General features: G+C 44.5%; 1 protein-coding gene across 1 annotated transcript in view; it reads left to right on the top strand.

Moving 5' to 3' along the window:
• NSG2 (neuronal vesicle trafficking associated 2) overlaps window positions 1-24972 on the top strand; it is a 43030-nt gene that overhangs the window by 15943 nt on the left and 2115 nt on the right. Inside the window, exon 4 of the mRNA XM_054038629.1 lies at window positions 24214-24324. Coding sequence (XP_053894604.1) covers window positions 24214-24324 — 111 coding nt within the window. The remainder of the gene's footprint in view (window positions 1-24213; window positions 24325-24972) is intronic.

Below are 24972 nucleotides of genomic sequence, written 5' to 3'. Positions count from 1 at the left end.
TCTTGGAAATATCATCCACGTGTTCTCATTAATGGGCCAATTAAAATTAGAGTATTCATATACACGTGAACCAGATCCTCAGTTGTAAAACTGGAGCAGAATCTGGCCATATGTATCCTAGGCCAAATGAGTCATCCCATTGATTTCAACAGGATGAATGGGGTGGGGAAGGTGAGCGAGCTGTGGGTCAACAGCTGATGTGTGTGAGTGGGATGAAGGTGAGGAAACAGGCAAGAAGGTAACTAGGAGATTGATCTCCTAATGCTCATGTACATGTCATTTTACTGTTGGATTAGGCACTCGGTAAATCAAGCGTCAACTTTAAAGGATAAGAAATGAGGTGTCTTGCTTCTTGCTTTCCCCCCTAAGGGCAGTATTATCATCAGTTCAGCCAGAAATAAATGTTTTGATAATAAGGCAAAGTGAGACTCTATCATTAATAACCATGAGTGGAAAGAAGCTGCTGGAATTCCATGTGTATGATTGTTACCCACCTGCTGCTGTGTCTCCCTCTGCCTGTTAATGTTCCTTATCTAGTGCAGAGGTTCTCACAACAAATTTTTTGGTGGCCTCAGAGTGCGGCCACCAACTCTTGCTGCTGGCCGTGCTGACAATTTTTCCTAAAATACTAAATTAACTTTAGGAAAAACAAATAAATATGCACATATACATGTCCAAATCATTGTAGTTTATTTATGTAGGTTTATTCAGACTCAGTAATAAAAATAATTTACAGTTGTCCCTATTCTTTACTGGACCTACACAGAATAGAAACACAAATAAGGCGCTTTGCATGTTCTTGTCTTTTTGTTGTTGTTTCTTTTGCTTTTTTGGTTGCACTTTTTTTTCTTCTAAGACTTGCTAGCTGGTAAGTCTTCTGCTGTGAAAAGTGATATTTGTATGTTTGTTCATATCACTTTTCACAGCAGACTTACTCAACCCCAGCAAGCCCTTAGACAAGTTTAAGTCCTGAATGGGGAGGTGGGCAGGGAGGCAGCGGGGGCAGGGACAATGGCAGGGGTGGTGAGCCTGGGGCCTGAGCCTGCCAGCGCATGGACAGAGCCCAAAGCCCTGTGGCCGAAGCCTGCCTCCCCATCCCTGGCAAAGTGTGGGAATTCACCAGCTGCTTGCACCTCCAGAGTTTTTCTCTCTGGAGGGGGGCATGGCCCAACCGCTGCTGGTGGCCCTGGGAGAGGGGCCACTGCTTTGCCCCCCCACCCTATCAAAGCCCAGATAACTGTGGCCGCAAGGAAAGGCCCCGGTGGCCACATGCGGCCACAGTGGTCGCATTTGAGAAACACTGATCTAGTTTGTCAACTCCTTTGTGTTAAATTCCTCTCTGCCTTTGGTCACTTTGGTACAGGAAAGTTCACAGGGAAAGGAGGAGGTTTTCTGAAGGTTTTCATTTTTTCCGAGCCATGTAGTTACATCACAGAGAACTTTTTTCCTTCTCTGGGGAAGTTTCAGGACCATATGTACCTGACAGTCAAATCCTCAGATGCCCTTTATTTTGCCTTACTGGATATCTTTTATGGAAGACGCTAATAAATTTTTAGACAACCCTCTAACATGAGCCTGCCAAAGTCAGAATCGAAGCTTATATATGTGTATCTTTCATCCATCGAGAACAGTACAGATCTGATCTCTTTAATTATCATAAAGTCTGACAGCAGCAACTGTCCCCAGGCGATGATTCTTATTTCAGTCTTACCTCTTCCTGGAATTTTAGATAGTTTCTGCAGCTTGTCACTTCTAATATATGAGATTGTGTTTCTTTATAGCTCAGTACAGTGTGTCCTGGAACTTTGACCAATTAGGCTTATTCTTCAGCTAGATGAGTCATCTCATCCATAGTTTGACAAATATTTAAATAGCTATGTGTAGACAGGTTACAAGAAAATGATGTTAAAATAGCATTAAGGTAGAGCCGTCTATACACAAAAGGAATTTCTTTCCTTATTTCATCCCTTGCCCCTCCAGAGAAGAAATGACAAAATGTTTCTAAGCCAGTTGGCAGTGGTTTGTGTGTCTTATCCCTTCTGGGCTGATACACGTTTATAGAGTGCCTCTCTAGGAAGTTTTTGAACTGGCTTAGGCTGTTTTCTTCTCACTCTGTGATATTGAGGTATTCCCAGCCCTCCACGAGATCCCACAGGTCCATCAACGAGGGGCGGGATGAGGATATAGTGATTACTTTGAAATACATAGCAATTATTTGCCATGCGGTCAGAATTGTGCTTATTACTATCCCTTTGGTTAGGTAACAAAGCCATGGTGCAGTAGATAAGATCCGGTAGTTAAATTAGGGTTACCATATTTCAGCAAGAAAAAAAGAGGACGGGAGGAGCCCCGCCCTAGCCCCGCCCCTGCCCCTCCCACTTCCCGCCCCCCCAGAACCCCCAACCCTCCCCCCGTTCCTTGTCCCCTGACTGCCCCCTCCTGGGACCCCTGCCCCTAACTGCCCCCCAGGACTCCACTCCCTATCTAAGCCTCCCTGCCTCTTGTCCCCTGACTGCCCCAACCCTTATCCACACCCCCACCCCCAGACAGACCCCTGGGACTCCCACGCCCCATCCAACCACTCCCCACCCCCTGACAGCCCCCCCCCCAGAACTCCCAACCCATCTAAACCCCTCTGCTCCCTGTCCCCTGACTGCTCCGATCCATCTCCCCACCCCTGCCACCTGACAGCCCCCCCCAGAACTCCCAAACACCCCCCCCTGCTCCTTGTCCCCTGACTGCCCCCTCCTGGGACCCCTGCTCCTAACTGCCCTCCAGAACCCCACCCCCTACCTAAGACTCCCTGTTCCTTGTCCCCTAACTGCCCCCTCCTAAGACCCCCCCCAACTGCCCCCCAGGACCCTACCCCCTACCTGCACCCTGAGTGCCCAAAACCTTCTCCACCGCCCCAAAAAGCCCCCCCCGTTTCTTGACTGCCACCTCCAGAACCTTCCTGCCCCGGGTCCCCCTTACCCTGCTGCTCAGAACAGAGTGTTGAGCTCTGTGCAGCCCAGCCGGACACGTGGCTGAGCTCCCCAGCACAACAAAACCCGGTCCCTGGCCCTGCACAACAAAACCCGGTCTGGCCCTGCACAGTGCTGCCGGACTGGGCTGCAAGGGAGCTGCCGGCTCAGAATGCAGGGCGGATCCGGCTCCTCTACAGCTGCTCCTGAGTCCAGCCCGGGACTTCCCTGCAGCCCTCCCAGCCGCTCGCTCTGCTCTGCGTGGGGGGGAAATCCCGGACATTGTGAGTACTTTACAAATTCCCCCCGGACGCTATTTTTAGCACAAAAAGGAGGACATGTCCGGGTAAATCCGGACGAATGGTAACCCTAAGTTAAATGCATGATCATAGAGGTGCCTTACGGCCCTGCCAAGACAGTATATTGCTTTCTGGATGGTCAGAATGGATCCAGGCCTAGCTATATCTGGTGAGGCTCACCTCTTCTATAGCCTATGACATTGCAGATGATGGCTTTTGAGAACAAGCTGGTGATGTGCTAATATTGTACGGTAATTCTGAAGTGGCCATGTTAGCATCTTTCTATCAAACTCAGGACATGTCAAATGCTTTTCTGGTTTCAAGGCACATTATTCTTTGAAGGTTTTTGACTATTTGGAAGGGCAGTGTCTCCAATGGTTCCCTTTGCCTTTCTACCTTTTCAACCTTCCAGTTAATATAGAGGCCTCTGATTCAGTTACTGTTTGTACCCCATCTCCTCTCTCCCTTATTACAAGCAAGTAATTTCACTGTGTGACCAGTGTGACTTCAGTAATCACTAAACTCTTTAAAAGCTGTGGAGTGCTGGCCTTCATAGCTGAGTGGTTTAGTGCATCAGTTGCAGGGATGGACTGTAGATACCATCTATTGCAAGACTTCCACATTTCTTTGCTTTTTATGGATCTTCCTCTTGAGAAAGCTAAATTCATTGGTCTCTGGACATTGAAGTAATAAAACCACACTCTTGTATCTAACAGAACAAGGTTGAGAGTGGATAGATAGGGGAGAAATGAAGATATTTCAGATGTTGTTTTCTTGTGAGCAATTTATCTAGCTGGAAAATCAGTTGCACGTATTGATCATTGCTTCACTAAACAAGATTGGAAACTTCACCCTTTGCTATAAGGTAGCGAGATCCATTTTCAGAGTCACTGGCTGTGTAATCCTTTCCTTTTGAGAATGCAATTACAATGCATTTCTTATCACTCCAAATCAAAAAAGGTCCAGAGATTGCTTGGAGGAAGGTATTTCTAATATGCAGTGGGATTAATGATTCAACTCACTTTTCAGCAGGTTCCCAAAGTGCAATGGAACCCATTTAAATATGCCTGTTACCTGAATACACATACCAAAGCAATGAGTTTCCTCTGACCCAGAGTCAAAGAAGCGAAATGAAACCACAGAGTCTATTTCAGAGTCATGTTTATTCACTAAAAAGTAAATTGCAATAAAAGCTTTTCCCTCCAAAGGAGAGAGCCTGGGTGCCTCAAGCCAAACCCTGCCAGGCAGACGATGTGATAATCTCTTGCTAATCAAAAGTGTGCATCTATTTAATGCCTTTGTTCTCAGAATTAAGACTGGCTTTATATTATGGATTGATGACGGGACAGGGCCAAACATTCTGCTAGTATAAATGGGGGCAGCTCCATTGACATCAAAGGAGTTTCATCTACTTATACCAGCAGAACATTTAGCCCTTCCATGTCCAAGAGGTAGGTAGATTTTGCAGTGCAAGCACACTCATCTTGAAGGCACAGCATTTCTTAAGGAAAGAAAGAGTGCTTGGCTCATTCTCCTATTGGAGTGAATGGGGGAGTTTTGCCATTGACTTTAGTAGAGGCACATTTGGGTCCAGAATCTTTATTTATATATTTCTGTAGCTGAAATCTGCTGAGATTCCACCAAGAGTTTCTTACACTGTGTGGTGTAAAGAATTTGCTGTGTGAATTTTTGCCTGCCGGAGGCATGTCGTCCAAATTATTGCACCTTGATTTGTATGTTGATTTTGTAACATGTTGCATGGTAACGTGGACAGATGGAGGATCAGCTACACATCCATCCACGCATTTTTAAAAGGGCACATCGCCATTGCATCTGGGATACCAAGCATGGTGCTCTATTGTTCTGCCCGGTGAAATTCTGCTCTGCTCTGCTCCCTCAGCGGTGTGGCTCTCCCACATTGCCCTCCCCCACAAGCATGTCATTCTTCCATCTCCCCTGCTGCCGGGTGCTGTTCTGCAACACTCCCAGAAAGACATTGACCTGCCATGCTCTCCATGTGCATCTCCATAGGATGGGAATGAACGTGCTCCTCTTCTCCATACGTTGCTGTTCTCCCACGCTTGCCCACAGGGTGCTGGTCTCCCACTCTTCCATGTAAGGCACCGCTTTTCCACATTTCCCTGTAGGACTCTGCTCTGTGCTGTTATTCCATTCACTAACCTGCAGACAGACAATCACTTAAAAGAAAATGGTCTGGTATGTGTCCTTGTACCCATTCACTGTAGATCTGTATTTTTAAATAAAAAGATCCTTTAATTACTAAGTGGCCACAGGGCAGCAGTTGGATGGGGGGAAAAGCTTGTGTGTGGGAGCTCTGCAGTTTCCCCTACTTCTTTTTAATAATAATAATAATAATAATAATGATAATTAATAACAAAGTTACCATAGCAACTGCCACATCACGTATCAGATATCTTTGAGATGCAGGATGCTGCTGAAAGATCATATTACAGTCCCTAATGCAAATGGTGCTTCGGGGAGGGAACATACTCTAATAAACAGAGATTTTTCTCACTTTAGTGATAATTGTTAATGCAACTGGGTTATTCTTTCCGGGCTGCACACTACGCATGATGCTCTAATGTTCTTTATCTTCCAGGAAAGCCAGGGGCAAAATGAAGAATTACAAGTGGAGGTGAATGGGTAACATGGAGACAGGGGAACAGCCGGAGTGAGTGTGATAGGAGTGAAATGCAAGCTGACGTGAAAACTTGTTGTTACTCGGGGTACATTCAGCATAGGTAGTGGCGATGTGCTTTCCTGGTTGCTCAGACTGTGTAGAATGTCCTGGGTCTCATTAAGCTTCAGGATGTTTCTTTGTTAATCTGAGGTGAAAAACTTGAAATGTTAGAAGGTTTCGCTGCTTAGTTATCCATATTCTTTGGGAGTACTCATCTACTACCAGACTTAGCTGCCTGTCTTTGCAGATAAACCTCCTTCCCCAGCAGGCTCTGACTCCCTTCTACTCTATCTGATATGGTGTTGTCTTAGGGGAATTGGATGGTGGCCTGTTCACTCCCTCTGGCATATTCTTTGTGATGGGGAGGCCCCCAATGAATTTGAGTCTTCTTAAGAAGGTGACTGGGTGGCCTTTTCCCCGGGGCTCCAGCCTTAGGCTTTCTTCTAGGATGGCCAGGAGGAATTCTCTTCCACTCCGGTGTGATGGAATTACAGTGCCTCCTTATTGAGTTGGCTGATTCCATCGGTGTCTGATCCACTTTAAGCTAGTGCAAACTAGATCCCGTGCAGCCCTGGGATGAACTTACACTCACACTCAAGGCACATGTACAAGGAAATAAGAAATGTTGCTGATCTCCTTTTTGCCTGAGACCAGTCATCATTTTTCCCCTGATTGTGAGGGGGACAGAAGAAGACTGGCATATGTGTCTCAGTTAGGGCTGCCAATTTTGTAATCGCACAAAACCAAACATCCTAGCCCCGCCCCTTTCCCGAGGCCCCAGCCTCACTCACTACATTTCCCCCCCTCCCCCCGCAGTGGCTCACTCTTCCCCACCCTTACTCACTTTCTCTGGGTTGGGGAAGGGGATTGGGGTGCAGGAGGGGGTGAGGGCTCTAACTGGGGGTGTTGGCTTTGGGGTGGGGCCAGAAATGAGGGATTCAGGGTGTTGGAGGGGGCTTTGGGCTAGGGCAGGGGGTTGTGGTGCAGGGAGGGTCAGGGCTCTGGGCTGGGGTGCAGACTCTGGGGTGGGGCCGGGGATGAGGGGTTTGAGGTGCAGGAGAAGGCTCCAGGTTTTGGGGGGAGTTCAGGGTTGGGACTCGGGGCTGGGGCTTACTTGGGCAGCTCCTGGTCAGTGGTGCAGTGGGGCTATGGCAGGCTGCCTACCTGCCCTTGCCCTGACACCGCGCTGTGCCCTGGAAGCAGCCAGCAGCAGGTCCGGCGCCTAGGCGGGGGGTGGGGAGGGCAGGAAGCTCCGTGAGCTAGTCTTGGCCACAGACACTGCCCCTCCAGCTCCCATTGGCCAGGAACCAGCCAATGGGAGTGTGGAGCCAATGCTCAGTGCGGGGGAGCCCCATAACCCTCCCCCGTCTAGGAGCCGGACGTGCTAGCATGGCGTAGTGTGGTGTAAGGACAGGTAGGAACTAGCCTGCCTTAGCCCTGCAGCACCGCCGACCGGACTTTTATTGGCCTGGTTGGCGGTGCTGACCGCAGCCACTAGGGTCCCTTTTCGACTGTGTGTTCTGATCGAAAACCAGACACCTGGTCACCCTAGTCCCAGTCATTCTCACACCATGCACAGAGACAGAATGGTTTAGCCAGTTGTGGCAGTGACAATTCTAAGCTTTGAAGATGAGTTGAATGGGTGTTTGTGACTCACTCACTAAAAAGTAAATAGCACCACTTTTCCTATGCTCAGATATGTTAGCCTTATATAGTGCTATTAGACGGGCCACTTTCCATTTGTCTGCATATCCATTTTTCCATATGAACACTTCCAGCTAAACCTCGCTTCCTGTTACAAAAAAGCCAAGCCAGGAACACCTCCATAAAGGTTCCGAGACTAAAATACACAAAATAAACACGTTTTGATTTGACTGGATTCTTAGATAGAAATAATTGGGGGCCGCCTTACAGACAAAAGAAATATAGGTCCTTGTATCAAAAGTAAAAACCCAAACAAACTCAAGAGTTTACCTCATTTTCATGCCCATATTCTGCACATAAATTCTCTTGTACCAAAGTAACACTTAAATACCTCAGATGTAGTTCCTGCTTTCAGTAAACATGAACAAATTAATCAGCTGAGCAAATTTAGCTGAAGAGTTTTTTGTTTGTTTGTTTGTTAGCAGAATGTTGTGGAGGAGAATGCAATTTCTGTTCAGACAACATGTCTGTAAATTGACAACCACTGAGATCAGTGGGACTACTCACATGAGTAAGTGCTATTTGCAGGAGTAAGAATTTGCTGATTTGGTTCCCTGAATCTGCATTCTCTGCAGAAACAATGGCAATCTCAATTGACCCTTCACTACAGTGTCATAAATACAGTACAATTCCTGAATGGGTTTATGTTAAAGGCGAGGGTTTCTGAGACTGGATGGGAGCCCACACAGGGTACAAATTGTAGAACATAATAGCAGCTTCAGTTTAGTTTGAATAATTTCATTAGACGGGGTCTCTTCGTCTTTAACAACCAAATGTAATATTTCCTTCTGGTATCTTCCCCTGGTTATGGCCCCTATTTGTAGAGTAATTTTCTTGTCAGCAGCTAGGGTGGAATAAAATATGTTTGAGGCTGGCTTAGTTTTTTTCCGCTATTATAGCAAGCGAGAACTAACGTAATGAAAGGGGCAGAGATGTTTGTTGACCCGAAGCCAAGGCAAAGTTTGTTAACTCTCACAATGTGCATTTCAAGTGCTGTATCCAAACCTCAGAATGCTCAAAATTGGACAAGAGAAATACTTCACCCTAGCTTTTCTGTACAATTTCATTCTACTTATAATAAAGCAGCACAGGCTGGAATAGAACTGACCTCCCTCCTGTTAACACTTGCAGGCATATTAAACATGTTGGCCCAGATCCTCAGTAGGTGTAAATTGGTGAAGCTCCTTCGAAGACACCAGCTGAAATTTTCTAAAGTAACATTTGTATTTTAATACAGTAATACCTTACTCATTTAAAAGAAAAGAACTTTAAATTCTCCTATTGCCCAGGGGACGTATTTGTGGCCCAGCCAATTTGTAGTAAATGCAGGAATGTCTCTACACTATGTACTTTTGTGATGTGCCCACATAATAAGCATAGTTTTGTGAGAGAAATGGGTGTATTGGACCATGAACGCTGGTGCTCTATTAGTTTTATTTCCTGACCCATGATGACACATACGGATATGGAAATACATCTTAGTACCTCAGCCTTCTCAAAGGAAAAAACTATCAATTGATTTTTTTAAACCACCAGGGCGCCCCAAACAAAAACGCTTTAAAATATGCAAGAGTGGCCTTTGATTTCATTTCAAGTGAAAAGTCCACTGGCTTGGGGTGGGGAAAGTCATCTCATGCATTTAAATGTAACAGCTCGATTGTTCCAAGGATATTTAAATCGTTAAATCAAGGCCTCTGTTGCTATGGAGGATGTGCTAAATGTCAGAGTTGCATGGAAAATGGAAATGTAAAAAGTGACGGGAGCACAAACAACAGGAAAAGAAGCTTAGAAGAATATCACTTTGTGATTCAGCCCAGTGAAACAATACTGAGGCTGCAAACCCTGCTTAGGTAATTGCACTGTCCACACATGGCTTCATCAGGTAAGCTGTGTGAGGTTGCAATTTCTCAACTCGAAAAAACGGTGCACGAAGCAGCGGAGCAGTCAGATTAAACTGATCTGAGGCATTTAGACATAGCCCCAAATAAGGGGTAGTGCTAGGTGCATTGCTCCAGGGGACATAATCAAGCAAGGATTATGCCTCAGAGGGTTCACTTAAACTAGGGGAATTTTTAAAAACTGGTTATAGCCTTAATGTAAAGCTGCTTTTAGCTAGTTTAAGGATACCTGATCAGAGCACCTTAAACTGAGTCTAAAGAGTGGGGCATGCTCTGTCTTGTGCCAGAGCTTCACTCAGTGCAGGAGAGGAGGAGGCAGCATCAGGGAGCAGGTGCTAGTGCCCAGCTCTGAGATTTGCCATTGGTGGTGGAGTGGATCTCTGCTGCTCCCCCACCAGGCTCTCTACCACTTGTATTGTGCTCCTACTCCTGTAAGGGGGTGGGGGCAGAGGCACCAGGCTTGGGTATGGCTCATTTGTGTCAGTAGGGAGTTCCTCTCTGAGTAGGGCCTTCTCGGCTGGCAATTTGTGGACAGAATCCAGCCCCTTGGCATGTCTGAATTGCACAAAGGATTCAAATCTCAGGAGAGAATCTGGTTTATTGTCTCTAACCATTTTAAAAATCAGTTTAGCTGATCAGGTTTTAACAGCAGTTAGAAAACTTCCCCAGTATCGAAAGGTCCATAAAGCTCTGGCATCATCTCTCTCTGGGAACAAGACAGCTCTGCACTCTTCTAAGCCAGGCTGTCATTAAATGCATGCTCCCAGCATTGTTGGCCAGCTATAGAACTGTGATTGTCCCTTGCCCTTTGTGCAGGGTGAGCCAGGTTGTTGTGGGGAGGCTCCTTGTGTTATCTTCCTACCCTGCGCACCTCCACACCCAGTCCCCGTGACTTTTAATCCAGTGAATGCTTCTGTATGGCTTTCCCACTTAGTTATTTAGTTTAGTTTTGTTGAGTATCACCAACAAATTTGCAGGTTATGGCCTGGTTTTCAGCATTGCAGAGCTCCCAAAAATTCCATTAGGCCAGTGGGAGTTGCAGGTTCTCAGCATCTTAGAAAATCTGGACACTGCCTACTAATATCAAATCATACACACATTGGGCTGAAAGGGACCTGGAAAGGTCATCTATTCCAGCCCCTTGCACTGAGGCAAGATCTTGTAAACCTAGACCATCCCCGACAGGTGTTTGTCCAACCAGTTCTTAAAAGTCTGCCACAACAGGGATCCCACAGCCTCTTTGGGAAGTCTATTCCAGTGCTTAAATACCCTTATAGTTAGAAAGTTTTTCCTAATATCTAACCTAAATCCCCTTTCTGCAAATTAAGATGATTACTTCTTGTCCTACCTTCAGTGGACAAGGAGAATAACTGATCACCATCCTCTTTATAAGAGCCCTTAATATATTTGAAGACTGTTGTCAACATATTCTCCATTCCATTATCCAAGTGATTAATGAAAATATAGAATAGTGACAGACCCCTGCAGAACTCCACTAGATACATTCTTCCAATTTGACAGTGAACCCTTGATAACATTTCTCTTTAAGTATGATCTTTCAACCAGTTTTACACCCGCCTTATACTAATTTCATCTAGACCACATTTCCTTAGTTTGCTTATGAAAATGTCATGTGGGACTATGTTAAAAGCCTTACTAAAATCAATATATATCACATTTACTGCTTCCCCCCCATTCACTAGGCCAATATCCCTGTCAAAGAAGGAAATTAGGTTGGGTTGGCATGATTTGTTCTTGACAAATCCATGTTCCTTTTTACTTATGACCCTTTGTCCTCTAGGTGCACTGATTGTTTAATAGCTTGTTCCAGTATCTTTCCAGATATCAAAGTTAGACTGACTGGTCTATAATTCCCCAGATCCTCTATGTTCCCCTTTTAAAAGGTTCAATGTTTGTTCTTCTCCAGTCCTCTATGAAGTGGATCATGGTGTTTTATGGGGAGAACAAAATTCACATCCAATAGGGTTATCCCAAGGCCCAAACACCATTTAGGTGCTGTTTAGCTGTGCACGACAATCTATCTTGGGTACATATATGGTCCCACTCACTGTAGTGTCTGAGCACCTCCAATACCCCTGTGTGGTGAGAAAGTACTATTATCCATTTTACAGATGAGAAGTGGAGGCACAGAGAGGCTAAGTAACTTACCCAAGATCACACAGACCATCTATGGCAGAGTCCTAGGCTAGTGCCCTGACCACTAGACCATTCTTCCTCCATATGTGATAGCCACCATTTTGGCTGACATACTGCGGATTGAACTAAGGACCACAAAAATTAAATGCCCAAGCTGCTACAGTTTGATCTAAAAAGGCAAGACTCCCTTGATGGGGCTGTAACAGACTAAGATCCTCTGTGGATTGGGAGCAGACGGGGACCTGTTAAACATACTAACCAATATTCATCAAACTCTTTCACTGATCAAATTAATGTTGTTCTCTTACTATTCCTCAAGTGCTAACTGGGAGGAGCTCCTTTCCGAGTGGGTTTGAAATTGAAAATGGTGATTCTGTTTTATAGACCTGATACTGCAGCCCTTATTCATGTTAGCAGATCCCTGATAGGTTTGGGTCCTCAGTGAATAAGGGTATATGAGTGGGAGTATGACCTCCATGTCTACAGTAATGAATGCTGCTGACAGCTTCACCATGCACAATCCAACACAATATAAACAGGGAAACTGGAGAGAAGATTAAATTCTTGAGAGCGTCCAGTGAGAGATTGAGTTTTGTCAATCAAAGGGTTGGGAGAGAGACATTTTGTTGGTGATGCATCACATTCTCTCTTGCCCTCCCACTGCATTTAAAAGTGCCTTTGGTGAGCTGAGGCTTCTACAGTCAAGTCCCACGTGCAATAAAGGGAATGAAATGTCATGGATGAGACATTGCACAACATGATGGGATGTTATAAGATGCTGATAATGAAAGGTCAGCAATGGAAGGAAGTGTCCTTGTACAATAGTCCATTAATTGAATAACCTACTCATATTAGTGATTTAGAAAGAAGTCACTTCCACTCTTGCTCAGCACCTTTTTCTGAAGGCCCATTTATAAAAACTGTGCGCCATGTGTTAACTGGGAATTTGGATTAGAAAATAAAGTCATTATAGTTGGCATTCCTGAGCAACCAGCATGTGAGACTGGAAAACGGAGTTAAATTTAAGAGGAGAACTTCACGGTTTGATCATTAAGAACCCTAAATCTGACCTTGGCTGCACTTACGTAGCTTGCATTGAAATCATCCTGTCCTCTGCACGTCACCATGTAGCTTAGCAAATCAGCACTGGCACTTGACATATGGTGTAGGATATGTTACTGCGTGCTTCAGCCATATGGAAGGCCAAGATTGAAACCATCTAACAGTGACTGATAAGCTTCTGCACATCAGTGGGATTTGCAGCATCTTGGTGCCATTGCTGGGTTGATAAGAGGGCAGAAAGGACTCATTTTTGTCGGAAGGAAAAAAATCAGTTATTTTCTGCCTGATGTACCTGCAGTAAGCTATTTCTTTTGGGTAACAGAGGAGGAACTTTCTAAGGCACTTAATGCAAAATCTTGTAATTAAAGTGGAAATTAATTAGCGTTCAACATTTCAAGCCTCTCCATAGAAAATGGAATTTTAGAACTTCCATAAGAAACAGGGGCTTGCAAACTGAGCAACATATTTTCCGTTCAGGGCCTTTGACTTAGCACAGAAATATGTCATACAGACCGCAGCTGGCACCATGCACATCTAAAGAGATCTGAGGCTATTAGTGCCTAAACAGGCACTAGAAATTATGTTACATGATGGAGACTAGCTAATGTAATTGAGCCAGCTAGTTATTGTGTACATAATTTAATTATTTGACAAATTGCTTGGAATCATGGCGTTCTTGTTCCAAAACCCGTGCTGTGCTCACAGTATTACAAGGCACAGGGCATGGGCAGTTATTGGTGGGAACACATATCTCAGTAGATGGGTGCTTCTTTCTTAAATTACAAAATAAAGAGAGGTATGGCAGCATTAGAGATTGTGGAAACCAGAGTGGTGGAGCCAGGAAAGGAGTCAGAGAGGACTTGACTGAGATGGAAAATTGGTACAGAGATGGTTGATGTTGCTTCAAGTAGATATACTTGCTATTTTAGGGGATAATGTCATGGACATAGTCTCCTCCCCTTTCGTTGGCCCCACCCCATAGGATCTCTGGAGCAGTTGCTGAGGGGCTTCCACAGGCTCTCAAGGGATGTGGAAGAATGATGGAATAAGCATGGCACATTTTCCCATCCTCTTGCATAGCCCTGTGTTCTCTCTGCTCACAGAAGCCAAAGAGAAGGTAAAGATAATCAAATCTTACGTTTCATGACATAAGCTGACTGCCATAGGGGTCAAGAAGGCTATTTTCCTCCTTGCACTGAAAATTGGTTAGATTCATTTTGGGGGATTTTTCCCTTATTTGAACGAGCTGGAACCAGATCAGCTGGACCAGAGGTCTGATTCTGTATACCGAACTGTATATTCCTAAACAGCACCCAAGCAAATAGGAAGAATCAATTGTGCCCCTTCTTATTTATCTTTTTAGTCTGATCCTTTCTTCCTTTCCTTCTCAGAGGCTTCATATAAAGCAAGAGTAAAATGCAGCTTTTTAAAAATCCTGATAAATGCAGCCAGATCAGTTTTCGCTTACAGAGCCGCTCAGATCATGTGACCAAGAGCATAATGCTGGCCCTGGGGTAGGTGGTTTCTATGTGATTGGACTAGATGTTGTATTAAAATCTAATTATTGGCTTGGAGAAGTTATGGGATGAAGGGAAAAAATTACACTCCTAAATTTTTCAGCGTTGACTGTAAATCCTTGTAATGAAATCATCCTGAGTTTATAGCGAGATGTCTTCATAGCCAAAAACTTCCTACTGACTAGAAGAAGCTCTGGGGATTGGTAACAATTGATTAACAATTTTTTGTGTGTGTTTGTGCAGTGAACGAGGTTGTCAATTGACTTCATAGGTTTCCAAATGGAATGGCATTAATTTGTCCAAAACTCTCATATGGGAAGAGACTTGTTTTTTATTGGCATTATGCCCCTTCTGTTAAAATTATCTTGGCAGAAATCCTGCAGATCTAAGTGCTGAAAGTTCCCCTATATAGATTCTTTGTTCTTGCATAAAGGGAGATTCTCAAAAAAAAATTAGCTTTTCACTGCTGGGATTTCATGTGAAATGTCACATTAATTGCCCAGTGCTGAGGAATGTCATATACTCAGTGTCTTGAAGAGTTGAAAGCTCTGCTTCTGTGGTGGCCTCATTCCCTGGAAAAGTGGATGTGATGAGAGAGATTCAGACTAGTAATACTAGGAACTATTCTGTAAGGATCACAAGAGGCGTGTGGCCTCCAAAACCCACTGTTCCCAAATCATTCCCACCATGGCTACCAGTACCAGGAAAAAACACACAGAATTTTCCTTCTCACTTATCCCCCTCCCAGCGACTCTTCCAGGGAGGAATGTTGATCTTTCCCCAGGAACTTGAATTCTGGTCTGCTGCATAGCAACACGAAGCTCTATGAACTATGCTGGTGTTAACTCATTTATCTGTGATGCTTCAAAGGCTGATTAATTCTATAGGTGGCAATTTCTGTTAATGGCCATTGTTCCTTCCTAATCTGACTAATCTCTGGACTTTCGTAAACACAAGATTCTGAACATCTGGAAGGGTGTAGGGAATAGGATATCTGTTTGCAAGGTTTAGAAAAAAGTTCTCTTGGTAGGTATATCAAATGGCAGAACAGGTGTTAATAAAGGCCATACCTTCCTCACACGAGTGGAGATGAATGAATATGTTTTTCTGCACATTTTTGTTCAGATTTAACAGTGAATTTGCTTCAACCACATTTAAGCTATGTGATCATGTTTTACTAGAGGAGCATAGGATTTGCCGTACAGATCAAACCAGTGTCCATTTAAACCAGAATACTCTTTTGGTGGCCAGTGCCAGATGCTCCTGGGGAAGGTGGAAGAAGCTCCATAATGGACAATGATATAACAACCTGAATACGGTTAATTACTGGTTTATGCCCTAAAACATGCTATTTTACCCATTATATTTTCTTGATCCTAGTCTATGCCATTGTGGATAGTATCCATATCAATGTCTAATCTTTTTTGAAATCTTATTAAGCGTACGCCAGTGATATCTTGTGGTGTGAGTTCTATAAATATTTACATGTTGGGTAAAAACAATTTCCTTTAGTTGTTCAAAAATTGTAGCCTTTCCATGTCACTGGACCATTAGATATTTTGTATCTCTACTCATGCTGATTAAAAAAATTATTAAAGAAAGTGCATTTGAAACGTGACTATAAGAGCTGCATGCAGTGGTGTTGTAGCTGTGTTGGTCCCAGAATATTAGAGAGACAAGGTGGGGGAGGTAATACCTTTTATTGGATCAACTTCTTTTGGTGAGAGAGACAAGCTTTCGAGCTTACATAGAGCTCTTCTTCAGGTTACAAGAGGAGCTCTGTGTAAGCTCGAAAGCTTGTCTCTCATCGACAGAAGTTGGTCCAATAACAGATATTACCTTCCCCACCTTGTCTCTATAAGAGTTACAGTCATCCATTCGGGAATACAATCATTGTTACATGACATGTGTGAAAAATCTGTAACTCCAACACAGCTTGGATGTGAAATGGTAGTAGTGAACAGTCTGTGTCCAGGGCCGGCCCCAGGCACCAGCCCAGCAAGCAGGTGCTTGGGGCAGCCAAGGGGAAGGGGCGGCACGTCAGCAATTTGGAGGCGGGTCTGTCTCGGAGGGAAGCACCTGCTACCGAATTACCGCTGAAGAAGAAAGCGGCATGGTGGAGCTGCTGCCGGAGTGCTGCTGATCGCAATTGCGATCGCGGCTTTTTTTTTTTTTTCCGCCACTTGGGGCGGCAAAAACCCTGGAGCCGGTCCTGTTTGTGTCCAATCCATAGAGTAAAAACAACATTTAACAAATATTTGCTGGCTCAATTCAAACAGCGCATGCATTTGAGGGAAATCCATACAGAGAGAAAACTAAATTGTCTGAACAAATTCTTCATTGTGAATATCTGCACAGCTCTACATGCTAGTAATCCTACCAGGTTCCATGAAGTTACTCACTGGAGTAAGGCGAGCAGGATTTGGCCCGTACTTGGTATTTCCAGTGAGCTCAAATTTCCTAAGTCTCGAAGACCCTGATCATGCAATGAACTCCATGCAGGTGAACAGCTGTGCCCAACTGGAGCCCCATTGCCTTCAGTGGGGTGCTGCACCAGCCCAGGGGCCAATCCGCAAGGGACCATTGCAGAATCAGGGCCTATATGAGATGCCAGGATGACTCGCAAACCCCCATGCCCATTCAAAAACAAAAGATAAGTAGCCTGATTTTCAGAGATGCTGAGCACACACAGCTCCCATTGATCTCAGTTGGGGCTACAGGAGCTTAGCACCTCTGAACATCAGGCCAAAAGATGGAAGAAGCCACTGAGGAAAAGGCAAGGAATAAAAATGTAAGAAATCTTGAAATGTAACTGGTTATTAACAGAATGCCCTGCTGTTTAAATCCAGCAGTATTCTGGGTTTTGCTTTTAAATAAGGCTTTTCACTGTGACTAAAGAGAGACAAAGGGAATTTTTGGTGAAAAATCATGGGCAGCCAGCCCTGGAGACCAGACACAGTACAAAGGATGTTCAGACTCATGGTATGAGAGCCAGGTTACCAGAAACACCACCACAATTAGATATCATCTCACTACAGTAAACCCAATGGAAATCTAGAACGGCTTGTTTGTATTTGGAGGCTTGGGATTCTTTAGCTTTTACACAGGGTCTTGGGAAAATGAAGCATTTGTTTTGTATTTGGAAAGGGAGGAGGGAGAAAGTGAATTTAGACATTGATCCAAAGCCTATTGAAGTTGATGGGAATCCTTTCATTGATTTCAGTGGCTTTGGATTAGGCCCTTAGATTCCAGGGGAATTCTGTGTGTGCGCGTGTGTGTGCACATGTGTGTGTGCGCATGCACACATGTGTGCATGTGTTTTCTCCTACTTCTATTCCAGTAGAGTGATCTCCTGCCAAGGACCCCTTTTCCAACAGATTTTTGGGATGCACATGTGAGGTGTGTGACATGCCCCAGGGTACAACCTGGACTGTGGAATTACTGTGCCCTCTTAATTCTCTGACTCAGGGTACCTCTCACACTGCTTTGCTAGTGACAAGTAGCCTCTTCAGGCTTTGTTCTCACACAGCCATTAGCAGGTGAAGGCATACCCAAAATTACACAAATACTCTTCCAAGCCACTCATGAACTGAATAGAGGGAGACCCCCGGAAATTCCCCCAGCCTTGCATCCCCAAAATGTATATCTTACACTGCTCAAGACCTTCTTGATCAATGCAAGCTCATTAATTAGTTCGCCACTCCATCAAAGAGTAGCAGACATGCGCCAGCCTCTGCAACCTGAGCAGACCCCGCAAGCACTTTAGACAAACTCACTGGTTGAGATTAAACATCAAAATAAGTTTATTAACTAGCGAAAGATAGATTTTAAGTGATTATAAGTGGGATGCATAAAGGTTAGAGTTGGTTACATAATAAATAAAAAGTAAACACGCATTCTAAATCCTAAACGTTATCAGGCTAAACAAGATTTGAATCAAACAGGTTTTCTCACCCTACTGGACATTGCAGGCAGTTTTCAGTTCACAGTTCATACTAATTAGAAAGCCTTCTAGTTAGGATCATCAGTCCCCCCACCCCTGCAATTCGAGAATTTTCTTTGTCTTCCAAATGGTCTTGCTTTCAGGTGTCGAGATGGGGGAGGAGAGAGAGGCCCCATTGTGATGTCACTGTCCCTCATTTATACTTTTCTCCAGGTGCTGGAAAAATCCATGCTGTGTCATGGGGTTAAGCAGCCCCCATGGTATACGTGAGTTGCTGACCATCCTTCATTATGAATTGCAAATTTTTGCTTGCACCTTTGGACTACTTGAGGTTTGGCACATAAGGCCTCTGTGTTTACAGTTTTTTTGTCCTCTCTGAGGGGGTAGTCTGTGGGTGTTTCCCAGCCTCGCAACATTTCAGTAACAAACATGTAGCAAAACCTCATAACTGCATGGACACTGATGATGCATTTCAACAGGACAGTAGTGGTCACTAGATTATGACTTTTCCAATGAGAACTCACCAGGCATACTTTGCACAAGATGTATCATAATTTGGTAAAAGCAGTGACCATAATAGTGTAGACTGTTTCACTGCTGGTCAAAAACTTCTCCCATTAGCTCAATCCTGCTGCCACACATGACAGATTCATGCCTGCAGTGCTTGTAGGTTTTGTCAGCTCAGTACATTTTATTTCCCCTAAGTGAGTGTTTATATTGCTTTGAGACTGCTGAGGTTCATGGTATTCATTTTTTTTTAAATGTGGAGGTTTATTAGTTATTGCAGCCATGTTATTCTTTGGTATTTGAATGTTAATGAAACTTTGTATTTTCTGGAATAACTAGGGAGCTGGATCTTAGCTCAGGCTTGGCAATATATTTGTGGGCGGATTTTTTCTTCTCTTTTTCCCCTAGGTTTTAAAACCTTATGTGACATTTCATCCCAGATCAATTTTACATTATGTATCATCATGTATAATATTGTGTCACACTGTAATTTTGCAAGTGCATGAGACTGCAGCAGAGAGGAAAGTGGGCTCATTTATGCAAGGGAGGGAGAGAAAGGCTGATACAACTGCCTGGTTCTAGGAGATTATAAATTGGGTGTTAGCATTTTGCTGCTACAATAGAACGTATCTAAGGAGAGCCTATTGTCATGAGAGACTCAATTGACAGAGAGGAAAGGGACTGATAATGTCAGATTATTAATGATTTCTCATATAGCATATACATTAACAGGGCCCCAAAGAGCTCAGATACTGAGATTGGTCTTTCACTCTTAAGAAAAACAAGTAATTTGACCACCTTAGCTGGCTCAAAAGGTTAGAGAGGGACTTTGCCTCTGCCATCCTCATGGCCAGTTTCCAATATTAGTCTCTAGACTTGGGAGATGATGATCTCACAGTTTGGGGACTATCCCCCCACTCCCATTCTCTTCTGAAGCGGCAAATTAGCCCAGATACTAGGACTGGGCTTGAGAGAGCCTGGTTGGTCTGCCCTGTAAAAGGAGGGTATTGTGCTGTAGACATGGGAGGCAGAGACTGAATGGGCTTTGATGTAGTGAAAGTCCAATGAATGATTCTATATCCCTGGTGGGGAAGGTTGTGGGAACTGAAAAATAGGTCAGAGGATGAGTAACCTCTTGCTATGTAGAAACAGCAGGTTGGTTTTTTGACAAGTATGGTTTTCTTAGGTGTATTGATGCACATATTCAGTGTAACTTTGTGTCCTTCTTTGCTCTTACACTTACCCTGATCCCCTATCAGTCCCCTCCAATCAACCCAGAGTAACAGGCTTGGCAAGATTCCTGTGCTATACACTGCAAATAGTGCAGAGCAACAGCGCCATATAGTTCAACACTTCATTCTCAGGACTTCTAACCAGCCTCCAGGGCTGCCCTCCCAACACTCCTATTAGCATAGCAACCTAGAAGTCTTGCCATAGTGCCATCTCGCCAACTTCCAAGGGAGCTCAGTCACCATCGTTATCAAACTACCCACGCTCAACACACTGGCAGTTGTGATCATCAGAAGTGCAGGAGCTGTTTTAATGCCGTGGCTTGCCAGAGCTGGGATTTGGTGATTTTTCAGGAAGTGCTGTAAGAGTGATGTTTTCACAAGCCTCTTGCTGGAGTGGTGGGTGAGGGGAAAGTGGTGGGTTGCAGATCTTTAGTGGATGAGAGTTTTTCTCAGGATACACATCTCTTGAGTATTTATTTGGATGTGTTTTTATTTCAAAGGTACCGGTAGTACTTTTACATTGCACCTGCAGAATCTGACAGGCAATTGAAAAAGCCAGTTGAACAGATTAGATAGTAAACTTTGGGGCAAAGACCATGCCTGTCTCTGTGTTTGCACAGCACCTAGCACCATGGGGCCGTTATCCTGATTGGCTACTATGATGTCAACCTTTTCTATGCTGCGTCTTCCTTTTCCACCCACTTCCTTCTGGCTGGGATGTAGCCCAGACCCTTCCTGTTTAGCAATATGAAAAGGGCAGAGTGGCTGTTTCCTCCAGGCTGAGAATATCTGGGCTACCAGAATATAAATATCAAATAAATTCCCATTGAAATTCATCTGCAAATCCAATTCATCATATAGTAAAAAGAGCCAACATCTTCATAGCTGTGGGTAGTATTTTTCATGCGAATGTGCTGCGTTTCTACCAACCACCCCCGGTGCAGTACTGAATTCCCTACAAGTGATATTTGATTAGAGCTGGCAATAAGTATCTGAATCTTACCCCCGCAGACACCTTGTGCTTACGTGACCCTCTTTCAGCACATCAGGCCTCAAGGGGAAGCATAGTTTGAAAAGTTCATTCTGGAGGGGGCTATGACTTAACTAGATTAGGATGCAAGAGAAGGCTGCAGAATTCACTGCAATCCTTGTGTTTGAGCCACCAAACAGTCACTCTAGCCTCTATCTTGCCTGGCCTCATTATCTCTCTACATTTCATTCTAAAACTCTCTAATTTAACAAAGGGATAATTAATCACTGCAGATGAGAGTATTCTTTCCCGCCCCTCTCTCCCTTTTGATTTGGAGTGGACCGAGTTAGATTCCGCAGGGGACATGTGACATTAGCTGTACTCTTTCCATTCAACATTCTTACAACATCCATTGAAAATGTAGCTTTGTATGTCTTGGCCATCGTAGGTGGCATTGCCAGGTTTACTGTAGCAGCATTTAGTATAAGTAATGGACCAGACACTGTGTGCTTGGGAATATACCTCACCATGTGGCACATCTTTCTGGAGTATTTACTAGGCCAGAAGATCTGTTCCTGATTTGCAAGCAATTCCAACAGCCTGGCTGAGCCCAGGTATGGATTCCTATCATACTGACCCTTAGAACCGCTAGAGAATTAAAGCAGAATACAGTGCGATCCAATAGTCAGCTTTTTTTTTTAAACTGAACTGGATAGTGCTACTATAGATTCTGAATTGCACACGCCTGTGCTCTATTGCATAGACTAGCTACCTTTCCTGACAATTCTGTCTATTTTGCCATAGCAAATAGTGCTGTATTTTCTCTTTTCTTAACATCACCAGGCTACTGTGAATAGGTTAAGGGAGCAGCTTCTAGGAGTAGATAGGGTGTGCACAATTAGTGGGGGCCCTATAATCCAAATAATAATAAAGTAAACACCTTGCATCATTGAAAGAGAGAGATCTGAATGACAAGTTTCAGAGTAACAGCCGTGTTAGTCTGTATCCGCAAAAAGAAGAACAGGAGTACTTGTGGCACCTTAGAGACTAACTTATGCTCTAATAAATTTGTTAGTCTCTAAGGTGCCACAAGTACTCCTGTTCTTCTTTTTAGAGATCTGAATATGTCTCTGCTTCTCCCTTTGCCATAGTAGTAAGCAGGAGGGCAGAACAAAGCTAATTATTGTCTTAACCCTTTGTTTCCGCGATTTCCTTACCCTAGGGTCCCACATTTGCTTCACAGAACACAGAATCTGTTCCTGCAGCAAGAGCCTTACAATCCCTCACCAGTGCAGGCAGTCACTCTGCAACCTTGGACAAGCATTAGGCCCCATTTGAGAAGCTGCTCCTGCCCTTTCCAGCCAGCCAAGCAGGTCGGGGAAGTGGCCATAAACGCTCTGCCTCCCAGGGGTTTTAAGCTTTAACTTCATTCCACTCCTCACCCCTGTCATCCCACAGAGCAAGAATGGGACCTCTGCTCTCCATAATAGTGCAGTGGGCAGGGCCAGCTCCAGGGTTTTTGCCGCCCCAAGCGACAGGAAAAAAAAAACAAAGTCGCGATCGGCAGCACTTCGGCGGCAGCTCCACTGCGCCACTTTCTTCTTCGGCGGCAATTCGGCGGCAGGTCCTTCCCTCCGAGGGACCCGCTGCCGAATTGCCGCCGAAGAGGCCGACATGCCGCCCCTTCCCCTTGGCCGACCCAAGCACCTGCTTGCTGAGCTGGTGCCTGGAGCCGGCCCTGGCAGTGGCCTATATCTGAGCCCCAGGGATGATTATTTTTTAATGCCAATCCAGTCAGCATGATGCAACAGTCTTGACAGAACTGGGTAGTCATAGTATTGGCAGCACAAAGGCAGATTGCAGCGCTGAAGCCTTGTTTTGCTTTCTGCTGCCCACCTGCTGAACACCTGCTAGGATAAGCAAAACCTTTGGGGGATTAGTGCTATTGCTGATCTGGATGTTCACAGTGAAACCTGAAACCACGAGACTTTCCCCTGATTTTGGGTTTCATTGCAAACTTGAAACTCACAGCAGATTCGTCAGAAGATCGGGGAGCATTTCAGGGCCCAATCCAGGTCACAGTGGGAGATTTGCCTGATTTAAGACAGCAGGATCAGGTCCTCTGAATGAAGCGGGTAACTCCATTTCAAGAGAACCTGGGTGGTTTGGAGAAAATGGAATTGCACCAGGCAAGCAGAATGGCTCAGGTGGGGCAGCACACTCAGGCATGGGGGAACGGAACACGGAGTTGGGTCCAAAGAGGAGCATTGTGTGTGCTATCGTCAGTGACCTAGCCAGGAGCCAGCAGCCACACAAAGGGAAGAGAAGCATTGGCCTGATCACCACCAGATCTTCAATCTGCCTGAGCACACTCCCGGTGATCATCACTATACAGGACGTGTTAGCTGGTCCTTTGCCTGGCTCTTAAACAGGGCCGGCTCCAGCATTTCTGCTGCCCCAAGCAACAAAAAAATAAAAATAAAAAAAAAGCCGCGATCGGCGGTGGCAGTTCAGCGGCAGGTCCTTCGCTCCTAGAGGAAGTGAGGGACCTGCCGCCCCCGAATTGCTGCAGGTGCTGCCCCTCTCCCTTGGCCGCCCCAAGCACCTGCTTGTTAAGCTGGTGCCTGGAGCCGGCCCTGCTCTTAAAACAAAGGGCTGGGTCACCATTCTGCAGCTATGAACGGTAGGGGAACACACCCCTTTCCCTCCCACCAGGAAATCTAGGCAGAATTTAACATCAGGCTGAATGTAACTTAGAAGGCATAGAAGTAAAGTGTGTCACGGAGACTTTATTCTTGTTACCCACTCACCTGCCCTTGGTAAATGGAAAAAATAGGATCTTACCAGGGCCAGGAGGCAACCTTGGCTACAGCTGGTTAGACAATCAATATTCCCCCAGTTTGTGACCTCTGATTGACACCAGCGGGCCCATATGCAGATACTTTCTATTGATGCCAAGATCAGAGTGTGAGAACACAAAGCCTTTTAGAGCACTAAATCTCCTAGTGAATATCTAGAAATGTGTAAGGGATTAAATGTCGAAAATGCAACATCAAAGGTCTTGGGTCGAGGGGGGAAGCATGACAAAATTCAGGGATATTGGATGTAGCTCTCATTCAGTTACTACGCTTAGTTAAATACAGCACAGGGGAGTGAAGACTGCAGGCCATTTGAATGGTTGTTAATATATGTCATTTAATTGTGAGATTGCTCATATGCCATTTTAACATATGTAGAGTAATATTATCCCTCTTTTGTAGGTCACTATTCTCATAAGTCTGGCTCTTGCGTTCCTTGCCTGCATAGTCTTTCTTGTGGTATACAAAGCCTTTACTTATGATCACAGTTGCCCAGATGGATTTGTTTATAAGGTAAGAGATTCCAGCCAGATAGATTCTATCATCTCTGACAATTCAATTGACTTCATGGTCAGAGTCTAACAGAGCATTTACAAGAATATGTTGAAAAGTGGTCAATGTTTTGGAAAATGTGAACTTCCATCTGCTTCCATCATTTTATATTATAATCGTCAGGATTAGATCTCTGTGAATGCCACAAACAAATGTTCCTAAATAATCCCTCATGTTTTGGAATGAATGCACTGCAGCTGAATTTTGGGTTTGCTTCCCACAAACATTCAAGTGATTAAGTTTTTCTGGCATAAATGTTCATGCAAGGCAAATTTCAATGGTGCATGCATGAGCATCCACTGATACTGAGTTTGAAATTTGCATGTGCAAGTATTTGAGAGGCATGCTTTTGCACCTCCTCCAGTAGGCCAACAGAAACAAAACCATGTGACTTGTTTGACCAATCACAGCTAACCAACAGAGTTTGAATGTCAGATAGTCATTGAGAACTGGTTGCTCAGTCCACAGAGTTAAAAAAGTTTGCAAAACAAGTCATTGACTAATTATTTACAGTGAATAAATTCATAGAGGTCCTAATTCTTTGGGGATATTCTTTGAACAGGAAAAGAGGCTCAGTTAGTCGATATATTGTTCGTTGTAAATTATTCT

The sequence above is a fragment of the Malaclemys terrapin genome, chromosome 8, assembly GCF_027887155.1.
Source record: "Malaclemys terrapin pileata isolate rMalTer1 chromosome 8, rMalTer1.hap1, whole genome shotgun sequence".
Classification (NCBI taxonomy): domain Eukaryota; kingdom Metazoa; phylum Chordata; order Testudines; family Emydidae; genus Malaclemys; species Malaclemys terrapin.
This window is presented reverse-complemented; position numbering and strand designations above follow the sequence as displayed.